This window comes from Oenanthe melanoleuca, chromosome 3 (genome assembly GCF_029582105.1).
Source record: "Oenanthe melanoleuca isolate GR-GAL-2019-014 chromosome 3, OMel1.0, whole genome shotgun sequence".
Classification (NCBI taxonomy): Eukaryota; Metazoa; Chordata; class Aves; order Passeriformes; family Muscicapidae; genus Oenanthe; species Oenanthe melanoleuca.
In genome coordinates this window covers 8,586,888-8,608,469 of record NC_079336.1, presented here as the reverse complement: position 1 = coordinate 8,608,469, position 21,582 = coordinate 8,586,888, and the positions used below count along the sequence as shown (strand labels likewise).

General features: G+C 39.8%; 1 protein-coding gene across 7 annotated transcripts in view; it reads right to left on the bottom strand.

The window, feature by feature from the left end:
- Positions 1-20,885, bottom strand: part of LDAH (lipid droplet associated hydrolase) — a 111,255-nt gene extending 90,370 nt beyond the window's left edge. For 2 of the 7 annotated variants that reach the window (XM_056487712.1, XM_056487718.1), the window contains exons 1-2: positions 20,751-20,859; positions 7,485-7,643 (exon numbers count right to left, since the gene is read on the bottom strand). In XM_056487712.1, coding sequence (XP_056343687.1) covers positions 7,485-7,638 — 154 coding nt within the window. In that variant the 5' untranslated portion in view covers positions 7,639-7,643; positions 20,751-20,859. Of the gene's footprint in view, positions 1-7,484; positions 7,644-17,372; positions 17,453-20,750 lie in introns of those variants that run through there. The other 5 variants (XM_056487716.1, XM_056487717.1, XM_056487714.1 and 2 more) reach the window with 5 other exon arrangements.
- Positions 20,886-21,582: the final 697 nt, after the last annotated feature.

Sequence of the window (21,582 nt, the reverse complement as noted above, 5' to 3'; positions counted from 1 at the left end):
GACTTTTTTTGGTTCCTGCTGATTAGCCACATGTGAGTCAAATGTGCCAGCTGGACTAGATGCCATTCTGAGCTCCATAATCCTCCACATGCCTTGTCAAGAGAGCCAAGACTCCGTTCAAACAAGATTTTAAAGTTGATTCCCTGGACCAGATGTGTTAAATAACATCTTCATTTCTGAGCACCTAAAATGTCCTTTTTCTCTGCTCCATTGTCTCAGCTGAGGATGGACAACAGATGCACTACTCTTCTTGGGATGGTATGACCAAAATAAGCAAAGGGTATAGGACTCATGAAACCTTGTATCTTATACTAGTAGAGGTAGGTGATGATAAACACACAAAGCACAATGTTAATATGATGGAAAACTTCCACATGAAAAAAACCTCAGCTTTAGGTCACCAGAACTACGTGATCCAGGTTTAAGTGTAAGTTAGTGTATGAACAGGAGACCGCCACAGCTTTTTTCAACATAAGCAGAAGTTTAGTTATACTTTCAGAATATCACCTAAAAATTCTTATTGCATGTAGAAGCATTACTTAATTCAACCCTCAAAATTCAAAGTTAAATGAATGATTCTTTTAAAAAAGACCTGAAGTACTTTCATGTGATGAGTTGTTTTCCTTAATGTCCTTTGGGTATTTACTGCTGTACACTGGAAGGTGATACCTGCCCTGGCACAAGAAATTTTCAGAGTGAGAGAGGAGCTGCCCATGGAACTGGCCAATTATTTAAACATTCCAGAAGAAGTATTTAATGTCTTATTCTATGAAGCTGTGCTTTTATGTTAATTTATTTACTTGGTGTTAGCTGATTGTAAGTGAATGGCAGCTTAGAAGCTTAGGTTACTGTATAATTATAAATACTGTAAATGCCAGTGAAGATTTCTTTGGTGATTTGGAACACAATTTGTGAGGATGACTGGCCATCTACTGAGAAGCAACCCAAAGGAAAGGTGGAACAGAAAACCCAGCACTCCCAATCTTATATTCTCTGCTCTAATTTGACGTGCTTTATTTCACTCCTCCTACTGCAAATATAAGGCATGTGTATGACCCTTAACAACTAACATAACTGGTTAATGACTGTCACATGGTCTTATAAAACTAGTAATTTTTTTCTGAAAAGAATACAGTAGAGAATCAACCTGTGCATTCAGAGGAGAGCCTGAAGCCTGTAGTATGGTATATCTAGCTATTATAGCAATAACTTTGCCAAAACATACTATTTTTTTTCTAATCTTTAGAACAGCTCCCTCTTCTGGCATACTCTGCTTATACTGTATTTAAGCAAGCTTCATTCCTTACCAATTTTTAATTCTATTTGGTTCCCGACACCTAACAAAGCCAGTTTCATGTTCAGTACTGTGAAGGCAAACTACAGCTTTTGAAAGGATGAATACCTCTTATCAAGTATTTATCTGAAATTATCCATCGACTTTAGTACCTTCTGAAAGTAATCCAATATCAACCAAGACCAGAATCCACACATGGACAAGAGCCTGGATGGCCAGTTCAGGGCTCACATTTGCAGGATCACTGAATTTGGAAGGGATCATCTGAGATCTCTGAGCCCAGCCTCTCTCTGCTCATGCAGTCAGAGCACGCTGTACACGCAGCCAAGTTTTGATTATCTCCACAAGTAGAAATTCACATCTCAGGGCAACCTAACCCCTCAGTAGGCAGAAACACTCATGGCAGTCCTATCCCTACCTATTGGTTCTACAAACTACCCAGAAATTTATGCTCATTCCTTCTGCATCTGAATTAGTTGTTTAGTATCAGACTGGATGTAATTGGGCCTTAGAACCCCTTTCTAAACCAAGTGTCATGTCATGGACTCAGCCTGATCACCCACCCCACACCCTCCCACCAAAAAAAAAAAAAACCAAAACAAAAAAACAAAAAACAAAAAACAAAAAACCAAAAAAAAAACAAAAAAACAAATAAACAAAAAAAATTAACAAACCACCAAGCAAAAAGCAAACAAATAAAAAAAATCAACCCAAGCTTCATAACAGCTCTCATAATCCTGTTGATAGTGACAAAACTGCAGAGAACACACGAGGACGGACTTTTTTTCCTGGATGATGCTCTGGTACTGTTCCATCAAAAAAAAACCCCAACAAATAAAAACAACCAACCACAAAACTAGAAAGAAGAAAAAACTGCCTAATGCATTCAGATAGAACAGGTTCTCAGCTTTGTTCACAGAATGTTGCTGGAGCTCATTCAGTGACTGTAGGCACAAAACACACATGACCCAGAACTCCCCTTGCCCAGGAGGTAAGAAATCTGTTTTCCTCTTAATATGTGTGTCTATTGCCAGCAATATTCCCTTCCCTCCAGCTGCATTTCAAAGGCAAATCATGAACACTGCTATGTACTGAAGGAGGAGACCCTGGCTGCTGACTTGGAAAGTAGTGTCTGAGAAGATAAAGTATCTTCCCCGAGTAACTCAATGGTCTTGACTCCAAAATCAGATTTTGCTTCACATAAACAGTTCTGATCCACCCACATGAGGTGCCAAGATTCCATACAGGCTTCCAGATTATATCCTGGTTAGGGCTGCCAGAAGCTACACTCAGCTGCTGATACTGAGAGTCCTCACCAGATCCTAACTACAGATCAAGTTGTAACAGAAAGATTATGTACCAACAAGGGCATTTAGTCATATAAATTTTGTATAAATCTTGTATAAATCAACAACTCATTCTAAAACAAAACTGAAGAGAATTAAACATGCTTTACAGTTTGCTGAATGAGGAAATAGATTCTTTTACCCCTTGGTCTCAGTGGTGACAGCAGACCCTCTGAAGAGCAATTCATTTCAGTAACTGCTGAGAAGATTGAATGATTAATAACTTTCAGAAAGCTGGTTTGGTGGCAGCCAAAAAACAAAATACAAAGGAACTAAGCTTCAGGGCTATATAATTAGTGTTATTGCAAAATATTAGAACACAATGATTCTTATTATAAATCTTCTTATGTAAATGTTGAGGGTGATTGTTAAGTAAAACAGCAGGTGAGATAAAGCCAGATAATGTACTGAAAGCTTTTCAGAGTCCCTCTATTACAGTCAAAAATGGAATTTTAAAGACTTTAAAACTAACAGGAATTCCCATCTCAAGAGACAATATACTAAAGACTTGTCCTAATCCAGGCAAATTGTTTGCACTGTTTTCACTGCTGAAAAATAGCTCAGTAGTTTTCAAGTGAAAGTGTTGTTCAAGTAGTACATGTAACTACTCCTAGGAGATGAAGAGAATCCAAGTCCTGAATTTCTGTCGAGCATAAGCAATTATTGACTCAGACAATTATCTCAGAAGAAAGATCTTTATACTTGAAAAAAGTGTCTGTTTAAGTCCTCATAGCCCTTAAACATCACCAAGTGACAGTATGAGGTGGTAAAACAGTAAGAGGATCCAAAAACCCAGCAGTGATCCAACGGCAAACAGGCAGATCCAGAAACCTGGCAAAGTATAGGGAGTACTCAACATGCAGGCCAGAACTAGATTCTGATATTTCTTTATATTAATGAATGAAACTTGTGTAACATGATTTACCACAAAAAATATTATTTACATTATATATGCTTCCCAAGTAAAAGATTGGAAATTGCGAAATTGCCTTGTTTACAGCAATGGTAACACAAATTACAGGTAGCCTGGAACAAAGCTATCCCAATATACTCCTGCAATGAAATGCAAAGAAAACTTTGATGAAAAGTAAAATGTCATGCGCTAAACAGCACAGTGGTTTTAAAATCTGTATTTATTTACAAGACTAAATGTTTCATAAATACGCAGGCCCAAATAGACAGTATTAAAGCAGAAAAAAAATTTCATTACACTTTGTGGATTTTGTGGATTATGGTTTTCAATGAACACAAACAATGCTAAATATTGCTGTAGTAGATTTTGTATTTCACTGCTAATTTTCACTGAACAAATAGTGCAAAAATGAAAACAGTCCTTTAGGACACAAGACGAAAAACATCATTTGCAGAAAACAATGGACCTGAATCTTCAACTGTACACATTTAATGTTATTCTCATGAGTAAATCTCATAAATTTTAATAGAAAAGAATTCATACTAAGAAAGTCAAAGTATATTAATATATTCTGCACTGAGAAAAAATTGGACCTTCTATATAATAGTTACTTTAGTAAACACATTATTATTCCTCAGAGGTTTTGTGGACACAAGAAAAAATGTTATGAAACAAAATGTGTGTATTAAACATTTCAATTAATACAGTAAAGCTTTATTAAAATTTTAAGTTCACGCACACTGCCACTAATTAAAAAACATTAGCTTGTTGCAGCTAAATGAGATTAAACTCTGCTGCATGTTCTGTTTTTCAACTGCTTCAAGCACAGTGAGCTATCAGTTCTCAGAAGGCAGAATCCTGCCTCATTTTAAGTCAATGGGAATTTTGCCATTGATTTCAGAGTAGAAGAATGTTTTGGAGTTATTTTTTTTAAAACGCGGTGAGAGGGAGAAAGCTAAGTTGGACCTGAGAGGAATCCTCCCTGTTTTGGAGTAACATGATTAAAACACAAAATGAAAATAAACATACAGGATTTATTCTCAAATCTCCTGCAACAATTCAACTCCAGCAGAAGCTGAGAATTCTGTCATCTTTCTCAATACCCACGCACAATTCTAGTTTGACTACATGTCAACAAAATCATATGACTGAAATTCATTAGGACTGGAAAAGTATGTACCAGAGCACTTTAATACATGAAGAGTAGTAACACGTGCAGCAGGACTAACCACCTTCAGTTTTTGGATCACTCAACATTTGGCTGCACATACTCTCTTTCTAAAGCCAGAGCTGCCCTTGTCTGGCTATTGCTTTCCTTGACTTGTGTACCAAGCTGTCCTTTTGCCCCTTTCCCTCATTCCATAAAGAATCTCAACCATGGATACATGCCTCTCAAGTGTGAAAATTGCTGGACTCCTGAAGGGCTCCACATTTCATACTCAGGAAGTTACAAAAGCACAAGGGGAATGCTATCTAATCCTGACTCTTTAGGTACACGAACACATTGCCAGATGACCCAAATGTCCGGATCTCTCCTAAGGCTGTGTGGCAGATTCCCTTGAAGGCTGAAAATGAGGCATATAACAGTAGCAAAAACCTCCACCATTTGTTTTATGAGAAGCAAAACTGCACTTAGTTATCTAGGTCCCACTAAGCTCCCTGCCAGCTAAAGCAAGAAGCCTGGGTATCTTAACTAACTACTGAAATTGGGCACCTAAAGTGAAGATAACATTATAGTGGTTGGTGAGGTTTTAAACTGTTTTCACAGTGAGAGAACTTCAGCTTGCTAACAACATAATTCTGAAATAAGAGCAAAACCATAAATCAGCTGCTTGCAAGAGCCTGAAGACCATGACAGAAGCACACTGAATATTTCACTAATGTCTAATTCTGAACATCTAACTAGTTAAGATGTTATTAAGGAGTCTTCACAGAACTGTTCACCAGGAAATTAGCTCCATGTAGCCCTGCCACTGCATTTTACGGCATTAAAAGTTTCCTGTGATGAATATGGAGACCATGCAATGTATGCGACTTGGTACATTTTGAACAGAATTACTTACGTGCCTTGTAGAAGTAATATGCCTTGGATGCTAATGTTTAACTTTTGTGCTCTTCCCCTGCATATCTTTCTAGTGATATAATCTAGCTTTAGATTTATCCCTGTTACAGCCTCTACTATCATACCAAACAGAATGTATCAGCCTGAAGGCAGGTGAAAGCTCCAGAACTTGTGGGAAAAAGAAACTCTAAACCTAGCTGTTCAATTAAACCTTCCACAAATGCCTTAACTGAGAGAAAGCAGCAATTGAAAAGCATGAAGTCAGGCTTGTACCTCCAGAGAGGTACTAAAGAGATTCTGCATAGTGTATTTGGTTTAAAAGGTGTATTTCCCACAAAGCAGGAACAAGATATACTCAAAGAATGCTGCCTCTTTTCAGTTAAGGGAAGAACTTAAACTTCACTATCACTGGCTTAAAAAGTTACTATTCAACTTCAGGAGGCAAAGGCATAAAACCATTGTGCCCAAGGAAATGAACATAAAATATTCCATTGAACTTCCAAAACACTGAAAAATAAACCCTGAAAAATTGCACCTGTGTTCTCTTGCACCACCAAGTAAAGACCAAGCCACACACAGTCCCATAAACAGCAACTACGTACACTACCGGTGAACCAAAGTTGTTGATAGTCAGAAAAGTCATGAAAAGTCATTATTTACACCACTCATTCTGGGGGAAATAAGCATAGTATCCAGTACATTCAAATAAACTATGGAAAGCATTAGAAATCTGCAAACTGTAAGGCATTGAAAGAGTCACAGTATCTGTGCTCAAGCTCTACTTTTGCTAAAGGCAGAATTTCTACAGTTCATTGGTAGACTGCAACGAAATTAGGACTTCTCCATTCAATTAACATAAACCAAACGCAACTTTAGAAATCTCAATTTAAGACAGGCATATTTAAATATAATGAAGAACTGTACAATACCCACTGAGTTCAAGAGGACCAGAATAAAAATTCATGTGCAAAAATCTAAATTAAAAAAACTTTTACTATTTAAAAAACAAAAACATCTGGATCTAGATTTTCCCTCAAATACTGTAACTTTTATCTGTCAGTTGGCACACAGCTGGCATTGCAGTAACATTTCAAGGTGCAAGAGATAAATGGAAGAATAGCAATGAAAATAAACAAAAACCCACAATGCTCTTAGTAAAGCACAACCACAAAGTAAATGAGTAAGACTCTAATTTCTAAGTAGTGCCTTCTGCCACTGTTAAAAATAAAGGTAGCAGTAGCGACACCTTGGGTTTTAGCTTTTATATTTTTCAGATTTCTCTGCTGCTTGCTGTGTGACTCTGAAACTTCATACTAGGTGTTACTAAGTTCTCTTCACAGGGTAGTTAGACAAAACAATCCTTTTCCAGCTAGAGAATCAAGGACACCCATTACTCAAAAAGCATAAAAAACGTCAAAGGCAAGGGGGCAAGCCAGGGGCTGATACTTCATAGCCTGGGGTTGGTGGCTGGACAATTGAACCCAACATGTAAATGAACCAAAACTTATAAAAGTGTAAAAACTCATGACTAGGATCTTGGATTTGATTTGGGCAAAGCCCCAGCCAGGCTCTTGCACTGCCCAAGGTGTATCCTTTCAATAAATACCTGTTTCATTCCTTTTGCTCTGTCTACTCTCTCTTCCAGGTCAGCCTTTCCAGGCATCAGTTCTGGCACCCCAGACAGCACCCAGTCTGGAGTTCTACAATCAAATGTAACAAAGAAATTTCACCCCTGCATTATTATTGATTTTTTGGCCATGTGCATGAGCCAAAATCTACCCACTTACATAGGGAGATTTTTGAAAATGAAACTGGACATACCCCTTTCAACCAACAAACTTCTAGATTTTAACAAGAAAAGATCCTTACCTGGAATAATCATGAACAAGAGCCTGGGTAGATTTTTACTTTCATCTTTTGAGAGGTCTTTCCAGGGCCCACACTTTAAGACGTGGGTAGCAGCTCCACAGCAGTAGATAAATTCTTCATGTAAGGGGACTGGCTCTTCTGACCCCGACCTCATGTCTGCTGTTAAGCCGAATACAATACTGTTATAACAGGTAAATACTTACAGAGTTGTTTCTTTGCTTACCCCAGAATAATTGCAAAAAAAACCAGCCAAACCATCTCACCCCCAAGAGCTGTCATATCCAGTAATCGGAGGCCCAGTTCAGTATTTGATGTCTTAAGGGGCTGTAGAAGTTGATACATGTTACAATTGTATGAGAGAAAGCATCTTTCAGTTTCTGTCACATACACAATGATGAACTGGACAATAAGTTCTATTCTGCCTTAAAGGCAAATAATTTCAAATCTCTTGTTCATACACTGAGAAGATTCATTTGAAACCCTTTTGAAGGCAAACAAATGAAAAACTATCAAACAGAACTAGTGCATTAATGTCTTTGCAAGTTTTGTGTGCTGCATAATAAACTGGTTATTGCAGCGTAACACAATGATCTTTAATCATCGAAAGCATAGTTTAAAATAACATTAATTCTTTCAACTATTTTTGCTCAGTGAAAAAGGACTGTTCATTTTTGAGTACAAGGACACAAATTCTATTTCCTAGTCAGTTTGTGACATATCAGGCATATAAACCAAAGCCTGAAAGATCTACAGGGTCTACTGCACTATTAAGTGAGAGGCACTACCCTCACTAATAGCCACTGGAAAATTGTCAGTGCTATATAACTTAAAAGGAATAGATCTGACTGAAATTTTAAGTAATGACATTTGGCAACATTAGAAAAGCACACTTGAAGAAACAACATTTCCTTACTTTTCCAGTTTTAATCTGGGGTTTTGAAAGGTTTAAGGTAAAGAACAAACAAGGCAGGAAAGACAGAACATGTTCTGAACTAACAAGTGGCACCTTGAAAAAAACTGAATATAGTACAAATGAAAAACACTTCTGGGAGGAAAAGGAGAAACATTCTTTAATAATGTCAATTAAAGCACAATTCTCTGGATGAAACCTTGTACCCCCATCTGCCTATTTCACTCCAGCATCCCCCAAAAGAAGTTATTCTAGTGATAATGCAGAGATCTTTACTACTTCATTGTTTGCCATGTTATTATCTAATTTGTGACTGAAATGTAAGTAAAGTGAATTTTGCCAAACTATAAAAAGATTTATTTTTAATGCATTTTCCCTGCTTTTATTTAGTCATTATTTAAAGCTTAAAGAAGCCAAGAGCAACAAAAAAATCCAGTTAGATCAACAACCACAGTAAACATAACTTGTCACCCCTTTTCTGACGTGTTTAAAGTCCAAGAAGCAAAAGCAACCAGTTCTTTCACAAGAAATTAGGTTTTGGGCAAAGTTTCTGAACCATGTTGCATATTTTCATTCTGAATTGACTTCACTAACAAATCTAAATGGAAATGTCATTGACAACTCTTCATACAAAAGAACTATTTCCATCATCAAGGTCAGAAGTTAAGCAATGAGAACAGAGAAATCAGCAATACATTTTGGACTGGCATGGGAGGATTTTCAGGTTCACAGAGACTTGCTTTGTAGCTTTACTCCAGTCTTTAACTCCTAATTTCAGAAACACACAGTGCTGCAGTACCTGGAAGGAAGACTGCAACTAGAGAAGAAATGGTTATCTGAAAAACTGCCTGTCTGAGATAACCCCAAGTGGCTTCTCTCTATGTAATATCTGAAGGATTTTTATTCATTTATTGTTAGGTTTTTAATTTGAGACTTTATGGCCCTTGGTAATCAGAATAGACAGAAGAAAAAAACAGGGAAAAGATAGTGGATATATTCCCATAATACTATTCAGTCCTGTTTCAAGATGAAATCAGTAACAGCCAAAAATACCTCTGAATCTCCTTCCTTCTTCCTAAATGAAGCTTTGAAGAACAGTATTTCTATTACAGGCATCTATCTTTGGCACAAATTGCCTGCATTTCCCCTAGAAATATCTTAAGATGGTCTATCGATTTCCAAACTGATTTAACAGGCAGAGATCTTGAGAGATGAGGCTCCTACTGGCTCTGTCAGCCCACAGTGAGAGCCCAGTTTGTGCCACAGCAGCTCCTAGAATGTTGAAGAGACAGAAGGACAAACTTGACTGGTGGGAATTTCATGAATTATCATGGAGACTCAAAGAGATGCAACTACCTAGGAAATCAGACCTTATTACATCCCAAGCAGTATTTTCTTCCTTCTCTTCAACCCCTGCACATAAATTCTCTACCCCATGCAGGAAAAGTCTTACAAGAAATTCAGCTTCTGCCAAGATTGCTTAATCTAGTATCAAAATGTCTGCCAGAATACTGAAATACAGGTTTCAATTCATGAGGCTTTTGCTCTAGATTAACACACCCTTAATGTAGGTGCCTACCAGAAACAAACTCCTATTACAGGATACAAATCCTTATGTGCCAATACATGAATAATTGTGGGATCAGCTTCTTGGCTGCCACCTCATGATTAGAAAAATCCTCTCCTGGTTAGCAAAGCCTATAGTAAAAATATATGAAGGCATACATTTGCACCTGCAAACCAACACATATATTTAGGTATCTCATTACTGATCCAGAAGCTACCTACAATCATTTTTTCAGACAGAAATATCTGAAAACAGTTATCTACAAAGGGCAGATTACCCCTGCCATAGGACCAATTCTTTTCATCTTTGGTTCAATTGACCCCAAAATGCGCTAAGTGTGCTTTGCAAACATTAGGCTAATTATCTATGCATCCTTCCTGATAGAACATTTTAACAGCTCCATCCTACACTATTACTTGGAATTGACATTTTATTTAAAAGATAACTTGGAAATATCAAAATTTGATCTACACTTAAAAGTGTCTAATGAAAGAGTTATCACAAACTCAGACTAGCACCACTTAATGTAATCAGAGTAAGTAAATTGATATCTAATATATGAAATATTTGATCACAAGACAGTACAAACATGTTGGTGTACCTGTTCTGAAGCATGATGATGCAGTGAAAGATGCAATGGTAACAAGGGAAAAGTTAAGTTGCATAAAACAATGGTGAAACCAAAATAAAGGAGAAAGGACCACTGAGGCAGATTTGACATACAAGGTTCCACAAAATATGAGTGACACACCCCAAGGTGTCCGTGGCCAAGGTTACTGTGAGGTCGCTCTCTATCCTTTCTGGTCACAATGACATTGGAAAAATCTACCCAGGAGAGTGGTGGAAGCATCCAAAATATGTGTATATGTGGCCCTTGGGGACATGGTTTAGTGATAAACATGTAAGTGCTGGGTTAACAGTCAGACTCGATGACGTTAGAGCTCTTTTTCAACCTTAACGATTCTATGACTGAGAGACATGTCTGGAAATTGCAAAAAAAGGCAACCACCACACCCATGTTAAGAGTGCCCGGGGAGTTCTAGCCCAGTCAAGCTTACCTTAGTTCACAGAAAGTTATATTACAAAAAAAATCCCTCTCGAAGTTGTACCCAAGAACATGAAACAACCACAACCACATGAAACATACCAGCAATGCCTTTCAAGATCAGTACTGGTTAATAATGTTCTGTGTCTTCACTGAACATCTGCACAGAGGACAGGAGCTACTCCAGAAGGGCTGTGCAAAATGTCAGGGGGAAGAAAACAAACCAACAGCCTGGAAAAGTGGGAACCAAATGAAAGCCAAGGGCAAATGGAAAGTCCTCAATGGAAATGGAAAGAGTTCAGCAACACAATGCAGCAACACAGGCTGGGGGCTCAAAAGCTTTTGGAAGTGGCTTTCCAAAAAGACACAAATGATTAACAAGCTGAAAATGAGTTAGTAATGAGCCCCTTTAACCATCAAGCTCAAGGAATAGTCTGCAATTTTGGAATGTGCTTATCTTCTGCTGCTTGGCATTGGAAAGACTGCATCTGGAGAACTGTGTCCAGTTTGGACTCAGACAAGCAAAACTTCAATATACTGGAGAAAGCCATTAGATGATATGGATGCTGAAGCATGTGATGCATGTCCAAAGGACAAGGAAAAAACAGTCAAAAGCTGCAGTGATGGAAATTCCAGTAACAAAGGTTTCCCCCACATGCACAATTAGGACTATCAAATAATAAAAGCTGCCCTGAAAGGCAGGACGATCTCAAACTGGACAATGCTTTCAGCAACCTGGTCTGCTTTGACCTTTTTGAGAAAGGACCTGGACTACATCTTAGGGATAACCTATAAAGTTGGATATATGTAAATTCATGAGACTGGACTAGATACACCATAAAGTCCAAATTGCAAAGATGCTCTTTAGCAAAAATCACTGTAAATCAGTGGACATCTTGATAGTTAAGGATGAAAAGGTATTCAAAATCATAGCCATTTTTCATCAGAAAAGGCAAGAAAGAGCACTCAAGGCTCTATAGGCAGACCTGGCTCAGATGAGTCCATAGGAAAAATCACAGGAGCATGTATTGTGTAAGCTCCTCTAATCACATAAAGGAAAAGATGTTAATTCAGAATAAGAGACGAGTCTGCCAAGAGCAAATCATGCTCAAGCAATGCAACTGCCCTCAATTATAAAATACCTGGCTACAAGAATGTAAGAAAATATGTAAATGCAATGCACACCGCCGCATTAAGAACTTTGGCACTGTCTCCCACTCTTCCTTTCTAGGCCAAGGAAATGCAGGCTGAATAAACTGACTTGCATAGTTTGAAAAGTACCTGAACAAGCTTAAAAGATAATCACCTACTGTCTGCCAGCTGTCAAGTAATGTTGGGTCAATACTGGAGCCTATAAAACTCAGGATTTTCATCAGAAAAATACTGAACAACACTGAGCCCAGCTCTGTTCAACCCCACCACATCAAGAACACAAGGAAACTTGGGAGGGTCAAGTAAATAACTAGGCTAGAGGAAAAGCTTTAAGGACAGTGCTTTTTCAGGCTCCCATGCCGTAATCAAATAGCAACCTAGAGCCATTTGAAGGAGACCTGCAAAAGCAACATAGCCAAACCTTACTTTGCAATGAAAGATGGTAAAACAAGAGGAAACAGCCACAAGTTGTGTCTTGACACTCCAAGGCATCATAAAAAAATAGCTGCTAAAAAGGCAACGGATGATTGCTAGGAAGGCAGCAGAACCTCTCTTGGAGGTTTTTAAGACTGAACAATACAGTAATTCTGATCTCAGCAGAAAGACTGACTAAGTTTTCTCCAGAGTTTTCCAAAAATCAACAATTTACAATTCTTATGGCCCTAAAACAGCAGAAAAAAATAAAGCAGGAGGTAAAACAACGATCTCAAACAAGTTTTCTAGTACCTTAGTAAATGCAGAGAAAAGGAATCTAAACTAGACCAGTCCCCCAAAAATATAGGAAACTGAAGAGGATGTGTTCTATTGATTAGCTGTACCAGCTTAAATAAAAAAAGAAACCATGCCCTAACAGGTGATTTTATGAGACTGGATTCAACTTTAGAATACAAAAGAACAATGGGAAAAATCGCAAGATTCCTTCAGCTACCTTCTACACTAAGGCTCTGACAATTTCTCCAAAATTATTGCCACAAGAGAATCATCCAGACCTGATGTCTTTGATCTACACACTGGAACTTACATGCTCATAGCTAGAGGAACTAGAAAGGGACAGACTGACCGACCTGGTAAGAAAACTGCAAAGAGGAACAGTGGAAAGGGGGGATTACATGATGTAAGAGATGAGGCATGACATGACAAACGATGCACAGATCTCATCAAAGATTTATCTGGACAAACAACTAACAATGGATGCCAGATTTTCTCAGGGAAAACAACAAACACAGGCCAAAGACTCTGCAAGCTGTTGTGACATCAGACACAAATCTTGACCAATTCTGTGTAAGAAAAGCAGCAGCAGCCAGGAGCACATAAAAATGAAACATTTCTTCATTGTACTTTCCAGAACAATTCTCTGTCAAAGTCATACACAAGTCCCTTTCACACTAGCTCTTAGTAAATAAAAACTGTTAGGCATTATTTGTAAAAATGAACAAAGCTAAAAAATTAACACTACAGACACATCAAACAAAGCAATATAGTTATACCAAATAACACTGCTTTCCTCTAAAACTAGTGAAATATTTAGGAGGCCTTGTTTTTAGTGATCACTTGATGAGCTTGCAATACAATGCCTTCAATTTGTTTTGTTCCTGTGTCATTCTCCCTATGCTCCTCCCTCAAGAAGTAAAACAGCCAGGAGAATTTCACTGATGACTGTATAAAAATATCGGTGACACATGTGGAAGTGGGGTACAGCTTACTCATGTTTAGGATTGTAATGATAAAAAGCTGAAGTAGAATGAAAACTGTAATCACTCCTCAAGTTCAGAGACACCATATGGAGGACTGTGCAAAGACCTAAGGAGGCAGAAACCTAGTTTTAAGAACTGGACCTACCCGCAAGACCTTGTAACATCATATTACCATTAATAATCTTGTAGCAATGACCAAGAGAGTATGCACAGTCCCACTGTTAGGGATGTAGGAAAAATAACTTTTGTGTATCCCTTTTATACCAGACAAGTGGTCCCTTGTCACTACCAAACATTACAAAAGCAATTATTGAGCAAAACAATAAATAAAACTCACAAATAAAAAAATTGTTAGCTTGGAAAGGTCCATTTGAGGAGTCAAAGCAGAAACAGATGCATTCCCCACCAACCTTATTCCAAAAAGGTGCTTTGCTCTGATGTGAATAATTTGAAAGTGTCTTGGAGTTAGGGAATCAACAAATTGGAAAACATTTTCATATCCCACAATGATACATTGGTCTGGCACAAAATTACTAAAGAGACAGGATGATCAAAACCCTGGGGAAATGGATAAGGAAGGCCCACCATAACTTTTAACCAATCCTTATATGTCACTGCAAGTTGTAACTTTGAGAAGTTCAGCATGTACTGAAGACTGAAAAAAAAAAAAAAGCCAGCTTCTGTTAATTATCATAATGGAACTACATTACTACAGTACTTTGGCCTTGTGGCCTTGACTTCCCCACTACTCTCAAGAGGGTGAAAAAGCAAATGAAAGACTTCCATGGCAATCAGGCAAACTGACAATCTTTATAAGCAGTCACACCTTGAAAGCATCAGCTGTTGGCCTACAGCGCTTAACAATCAGCAGGTGGATCTGATGTTTCACTGCAAACACTCCAAGTTTGATGCCTGGTCTCTTTCTCCTTTGGCAAACACAGACCTCAGTTTAACAAAGATCACAAAACTCCAGTTATGCTTGCCCAGTGCTCCAAGAACAGAGTCCATGTCCTTGGTAACCAGCTAGATCAAAGCTTCTCCATTTGCTGTCCTGGTTTAACACTTGGTTAGAAACACGAAGGACTGAAGTGGGAGCAAACGTAAAGGAAACCCTGAGAAGTTACCCTGGTGTGGCCGAGGGTCCCTGAGGCTTCACACAATACCAGCCACTATGAAAGTATCCAAAAGAATAAAGACATGGCATTCTAAAAGTGGAGTATGTTTCATTAAACATTTATTAAACATTTCAGGATGCAGTAGAAGAGGTCCGGCATATCATGTCCTGCCATTCTATTTAATCACAACTTCAATTTTTTAAAAGTGAATTGTTGAGAGCTACCAACATGAAAATGACCCCAAATGAGTCCAAGTTTTTTGTCTTGGTTTGTTTTTTCTAAAAGTAACTTCATAAGCATAATTAAGGTTGGGAATCCCACAGATTACAAGAAAGCAGTAGCTATTCTTCCAGGAAATTCCCAATTTCCCAGTCATATGCAGGCCTGATGATAAAGCTAAGAATGTCCATGACATAAAATGAAATGAACAAGAAAGCTGCTGCTTAGAGAAACAAATCTATTCAAGGAAGTAATGATGGTTTCATTTGCATTAAAGCAAACAGGACGGCTTAACTTGGTGTAGTATGAAGCATTTTTCAGATCAGAAAGTCTGATTTTGGGAAACCCTTTAGTCTCAAAGGAAGAAAAAGTTGTTCATTTGTACACACTACTGAAATTTACTGGTGAAATAAAGTAACTTTCAAAGAGAGATTTTCCTCCAAATACTGCATTAAAGTACTGGATCCAGAGAAAAAATGGGCCTTTTAAAACTGAAGTCTCACAGAGGAATAAAACAGAAGGTGGTAGGCATGAATAACATGTGAGTATAATAAATATACTTATTATTCTGAGACTAAATTGCAATGCTAGCAAAACCTCAGTCAAATAGAGTATCTATGTGAAAGAACATAAAAAGCTGCTACTGAAGTACAATATCTACATGGTAAGAAAGATTTCCAGGGGAAAAAAATATTCCAGGTCTCTTCTGACCAACAAATTTCAAAGACACAGCAGACTCATGTCAAGAGAACCTTGTAAATAAACTTTCCTAGCTGCCCCCTGCCTTAGAAAGCCAAAGGGAGAATAAATCACTTTGGAATGGACAGCATGAAAAAACTGTCACAAATACAGTAAAGTTCGCAAAGTATGCAATTTGTTTATTTGAATTACGTTGGACATCAAAACTGAAACGTAACACCACAACTACAGACTGGGTTTAACTCAGCTGAAGTTAGAGGTGGGAATGTTATACTTCATATAACAAGAACCCATCATGCTTATGCTTGGATACAGAGAGAAGAAACATCCGTGGTCTCTAAACTTCAGCACAAATCAAAGCATGTCCAAAAGAGAACAGTTATGCGAATTATGGGGGAGAAGACATAGCCTTTCACAGGCTACTGCTTCAAAAAAAAGGAAAAATATCAAAATATATTGCAGAAAAAAAAAAGTGAAGGAACAGGTTATCAAGGACACATGGACAAGAAGAAACTGAAAACAGCACTGAGAGAAAGGAAACATATACATGCAAATAAGACTGCTTGTGGCCTAAGAGTCTGGAAAAAAGCCACTTGCTCACTAAACAAAGATGCTTCTTTATGATTCCTACTATCCCTAGGGAAAACGAGACCTTTTCAAAAGAAAAAAAAAAGCCAAAGAACTATTTAGCTCTTCAGCTATATGTTCTATACTCTTATTTTTCCTCCTGCATCTAAAGAACTACAGGTTCCATGTTTCTTTTGGACAGCTGTTTAAGTAATACAGGTAATCTGCCCAACATTCAATGAAACATAATAATGCAACAATGTAAAGTAACAGCAACCTACATAATCACTTAAACTACAGCTCCCAGAAGTCAAGCATTTGAAGAAACGTCCATCTTTCAGCAGTGATAATAACAGGCAAAAGCAGAAAAAAGCAAATCTATTTCACCTTATGTTCAATAACACCTTTTGCACTTTCTATGAGAATGATTTACTGCTTCATGGAGAGCACTATTCTTTCGTCTTGTCAAGTAATGAGAAGTTCAAAGAGCATAATGAATACTAACAAGAGGCAAATACCAAATCTTAAAAAAAATAGTCCTCAAGTACAATTAGCATCACACTACCCTTGATTTGGCTTCCCCATCCTTTCCTATGCTGTTCAGCATAAATCTCCCCACAGAACTATCCCTTATTTCTTTGTTTCTTCCATATTTCCATGTTAGTTATTCTCCTTTAACCTAAAATATGCTCCAAATTCAACACACCTTTTTTTTCTCATTTTATTATTTCAACCTGCATATGATCCTATATCAACTGTTTATCCCGCCTTAAAGCTTATCTCTCCAGCTGCTGCTGGTTTTCTTTCTCTCTAATGAGGACATAAAAGAATTAGTCAAAATCCCATTTACTCACAGTAGACCAACTTACTAGTCATAGCTGCATTCTTCAGTAACCCCTCAACCCATACTTGCTGCTTACCACCTCCTCCTCATGTTTCCTGCAGCAGCTGTACATTCTGATACTCCTCCACTCACCTAAACAGGTTAGGAAGGTACTGCAAGCAGAGACATGAAAACAGACTAAAGCAGACTGTATGGAGCTCTGTGCAAAGGACAAAGTCAAACAGGACAATCATTGAACAGGAGACATGAATAACACCAGATAGCATTAGATCCCTTTCCGAGTCACTACAGCAATATAATTCTCTACTGATTGTACTGCTGATATGAGGCCTGGAGTCTGAGTCTTTCCCAGTAAGGAGCACTGGTTCTGCTCATCAGGAGGACAGGACAGGGACTTGAACAGACAGGCTGGACACAGCAGTCCAGGAACCAGTAGGTTTCACCAGAACCAGTACTGCAGAAAGGCCTGTACATGTCAGGGCTCTGACATACAGACCTACAGTTCTAGTCACAAGAGGATCCAAAGAAATTCACCATGCTGAGAAAACTGCAGATTGTTCTCACCACACCAGCAACCCCCAAAGTTACTCTATTACAGCATTTTGCACAAGGGCCCAGTCCCTCCCATCAAGGTAACTCTGCTAAATCCTGGTAACTCATGACTGAGCAAATACATACAGGAACAAAGCCTGTGCTCATCACAGGTTCAAATAAGGATCCAGTTATCATCTGATACTCATTCCCAGTTGGTGCTACTATTTCTTTCAAGAAGTAAAATTTGAGGAGTCAGACTTCTGCAAAAAGTTTGCACCACAAGAGTTTTGCCTTTTTTTTAAGCTAAAGATTTGAATAAAGAATTGGTCTAAACAAAGGACAACAGGAACAGAATCAAAACAGAAGCCAGAGATAAGATGGAAAAAGGAAAGAATGAAGTGAACAGCATGGTAGCAGCAGGAGGAAGCAAAGAAAAACAGAAAGAAGGATAATGATGAAAGAAACCCTGCCAAACTTGAAGCTGTAGCATCACTAGTTAGACATTGTTTTGGCACATCAGGATTACCTAACATATGGTAACAAGGCACTGTCACACTACATGAGGTGGTTGTGCAACCCCAGCAAGCCAAACAAGCAGTTCTCATTCATTTCACCTGTGACTGTGTAGTCAGACTTGTATTCAGTGTGAAAACTTGATTTGTCTTATGCTTAACTGTTCTTTAAGCTCAGACATTTCATATTACACAATTTTTTTCCTATTATGAATATTCTTCTACCAGAATAACTTACTTCCCCCAGTATAACCTATTTACAAGCCTCACAAGGCATTGAAATGTCAACATTCAACATGTAAGTTGGAATCCAGTGTTGTCAAACATTTCACTGGGAATTCAGTGTCTACACAATGATTTGTCAGGAGCAGAGAAAACACAGCCACATTGCTATTAAAAGCATACCTGATTTAAGTAAGTGAAAATTACCTGTCCTTCATATCCTGCAAACATGTTTTCTGTACAAATGCATGCTTAGCATGCTCTAGAGATGAAACCTTGAAATTCTGATTCTAATACTTAGTAAAAATAACCGAGACATCATCCAAAATGGGGACCACTCCTTTTTCCATGCAAGGTGCCCTCATTTGAATAAACAACAAGAATGGAAAATGTTTCATTTAAAAGAAATCAAAGCTATCAATCAAAAAACAAATAAATAAAATCAGCATTGAAAACAGTGCAATTAGAAAGCTTTAGAGTAAATCTTGTCAAATTTACTTGGTAAGTTTTTGGCTTGGCAGACATATTGGAAATTTTGTTTTACCATTACCCATACACTATTTTTTGTAATTGTCCTTGTGAATCAAACAAGGCAAATAAACAGGTAACAATCTATCACTGTCTATTTTAATTTAAAAAGTAAGAAATACTACATAGAAGTAGCAGAAAGTGTGTTGAAAACCAACAGACATTAGTGAGTTAGTGGATATTTGACCCATAGAACTACTTGAGCCTGGATGGGTCAAAGGCAAGGATAAGTTGATGGAGAAATCCCCAGTGGATCCTTAAGACCTCAGCACATCTGTTCGAGAAAGTTCCAGGACTGTACTTTGTTGCAAGCTGAGTGGACACTCACAGAGTTGGACTAGGTAAAGTACAATCCTACATGCTTGCCTTTTTCACAGGCATCTGCTTAGGGTACTGCCCAAGATTCATAAAAAAATCACTTTGACTGCTTTGATATAATCCTTGTAATAATTCCATGATGGAAAGTATAAAGTCTTAGTGTCGTCGCTTACCCAGGCCTGTAAATGTGTGACCACTTCCCTCAATGACATCATAAGCAAGTGCCACAAAAAAATAGGAAGCTGCAATAATCACAGTTAGTAATTGAAGACTTCTAGTCTATGAGAGATATAGAATACAGATTTATATCCAGATTCTGACACAGGCCCATGGGGATGTACTCTCAGACCTTAAGTGGGCATCATAAGGTCCCAGAGCGCCAGGGGTATCATTCAAGCCATTCAAGGCTTTAACATTATAGTTCAGTTTGCTAGAAAATAAGGTGTTTCTTCATTTTTGCAACACAACAAAAAAACTACCACTAGGAAAGCTCTCAGCAACTGTCATGCCTCAAACAGCCCTTCATCATTATCCTCATTTCTTTCACTGCACATTTCCATGCCAGCATTTAGTAGTTTCCTGAACCTGCTGCTCACCCCGTCTGGCACAGGCCCCTCTTCTCCTGTGCAGCAGATGCAGGCGTGAAGGTGGGTGCTGAGAGCGCTGCTGCCCTGGCACCAGCAGTGACAGCAAACCTGACAGACTGCAGCTCCCGGAGGAGGGTGTGAGCCTGCAGGACTCCCTGCCTTTCCAAAACGCTAGCTCCTCTACTAAATCACGCCTCTTCCCACTTAAAAAAAAAATCTCATTTCACTTCTAACTTTTAAGAATTCATAATTTTATTTTCCTCTTTTCCTATTTATAGGCCTTTCAGGTCACAGACTTTTCCTCCGTTTCTTGTTTTATAACACGCCACCAAGACAGCAAGCATCACTCAGCTGCGAGAGATGCTTCACAGGAGCAAGCGCTAACACACAGAAAAAACACTACAAATAGCATCACCTCATTTATTTTCTGGAAAAGGAGACACCACTTAGCATTCGTTTCACGAAGTCTCCTCCATGACAAAACAAGTCAAGGGAGCACGTACGAAGCGCTTCTTCCTGCATGGGATGCCAGACCATCCTCAACCGCACGCCCAGATATCACCAGCGTTATCTGGCGGCACAGGTCTGCTACAGACCTGACACCCGACACAGCCGGCTGGCGGCACCTCCCTGCTGGGCGAGGCTCCGGGCCAGCCCCGCAGGGCGGCGGGGGTGCCCGCCCGCGGGCTCAGGGCGGCTCTGGGACCCGGCACAGGGGCAGGGGGGGCAGGGGAGGGCAGGGCAGGCACGTACCTTCCCCTTCCGCAGGCTCCCCGTCTCCCGGCACGGCGGCGGCCGGCGCTGTCTCTGCCGACAGCGGGCGGAAGCAGCCGGCGCTGAGGGGCGGGCGCGGCCGGGCCGCTCCTTCCGCCGGGCCCCGGGCGCGCTGAGGGCGGGCCTGACCCGCCCCTCACCGCCCGCGCCCTGAGGGCGGCGGCGCGACCCCCGTGACGGAGGTGACCGCCCTTCCACCCAGCCCTGATACCCAATCCTGCCCACCCGGCCCTGATACCCAGCCCTTCCACCCAGCCCTGATACCCAGCCCTTCGACCCAATCCTGCCCACCCGGCCCTGATACCCAGCCCTTCCACCCAGCCCTGATACCCAGCCCTTCCACCCAGCCCTGATACCCAGCCCTTCCACTCAGCCCTGATACCCAGCCCTTCGGCCCAATCCTGTCCACCCGGCCCTGATACCCAGCCCTTCCACCCAGCCCTGATACCCAGCCCAACGGCCCAATCCTGCCCACCCGGCCCTGATACCCAGCCCTTCCACCCAGCCCTGATACCCAGCCCTTCGGCCCAATCCTGCCCACCCGGCCCTGATACCCAGCCCTTCCACCCAGCCCTGATACCCAGCCCTTCGGCCCAATCCTGCCCACCCGGCCCTGATACCCAGCCCTTCCACCCAGCCCTGATACCCAGCCCTTCCACCCAGCCCTTCCACCCAGCCCTTCCACCCGATGTCAAGCGCCCGCCACCCGTTTGGGAGTGGCAGGAGCGAGAGGGGAGATCATCCCGGGACGCGCGTCCTGGGGGTTTCCTTCTGTCTGTCATTCACTCGTTCTCAAACCTCACAGTCCCTT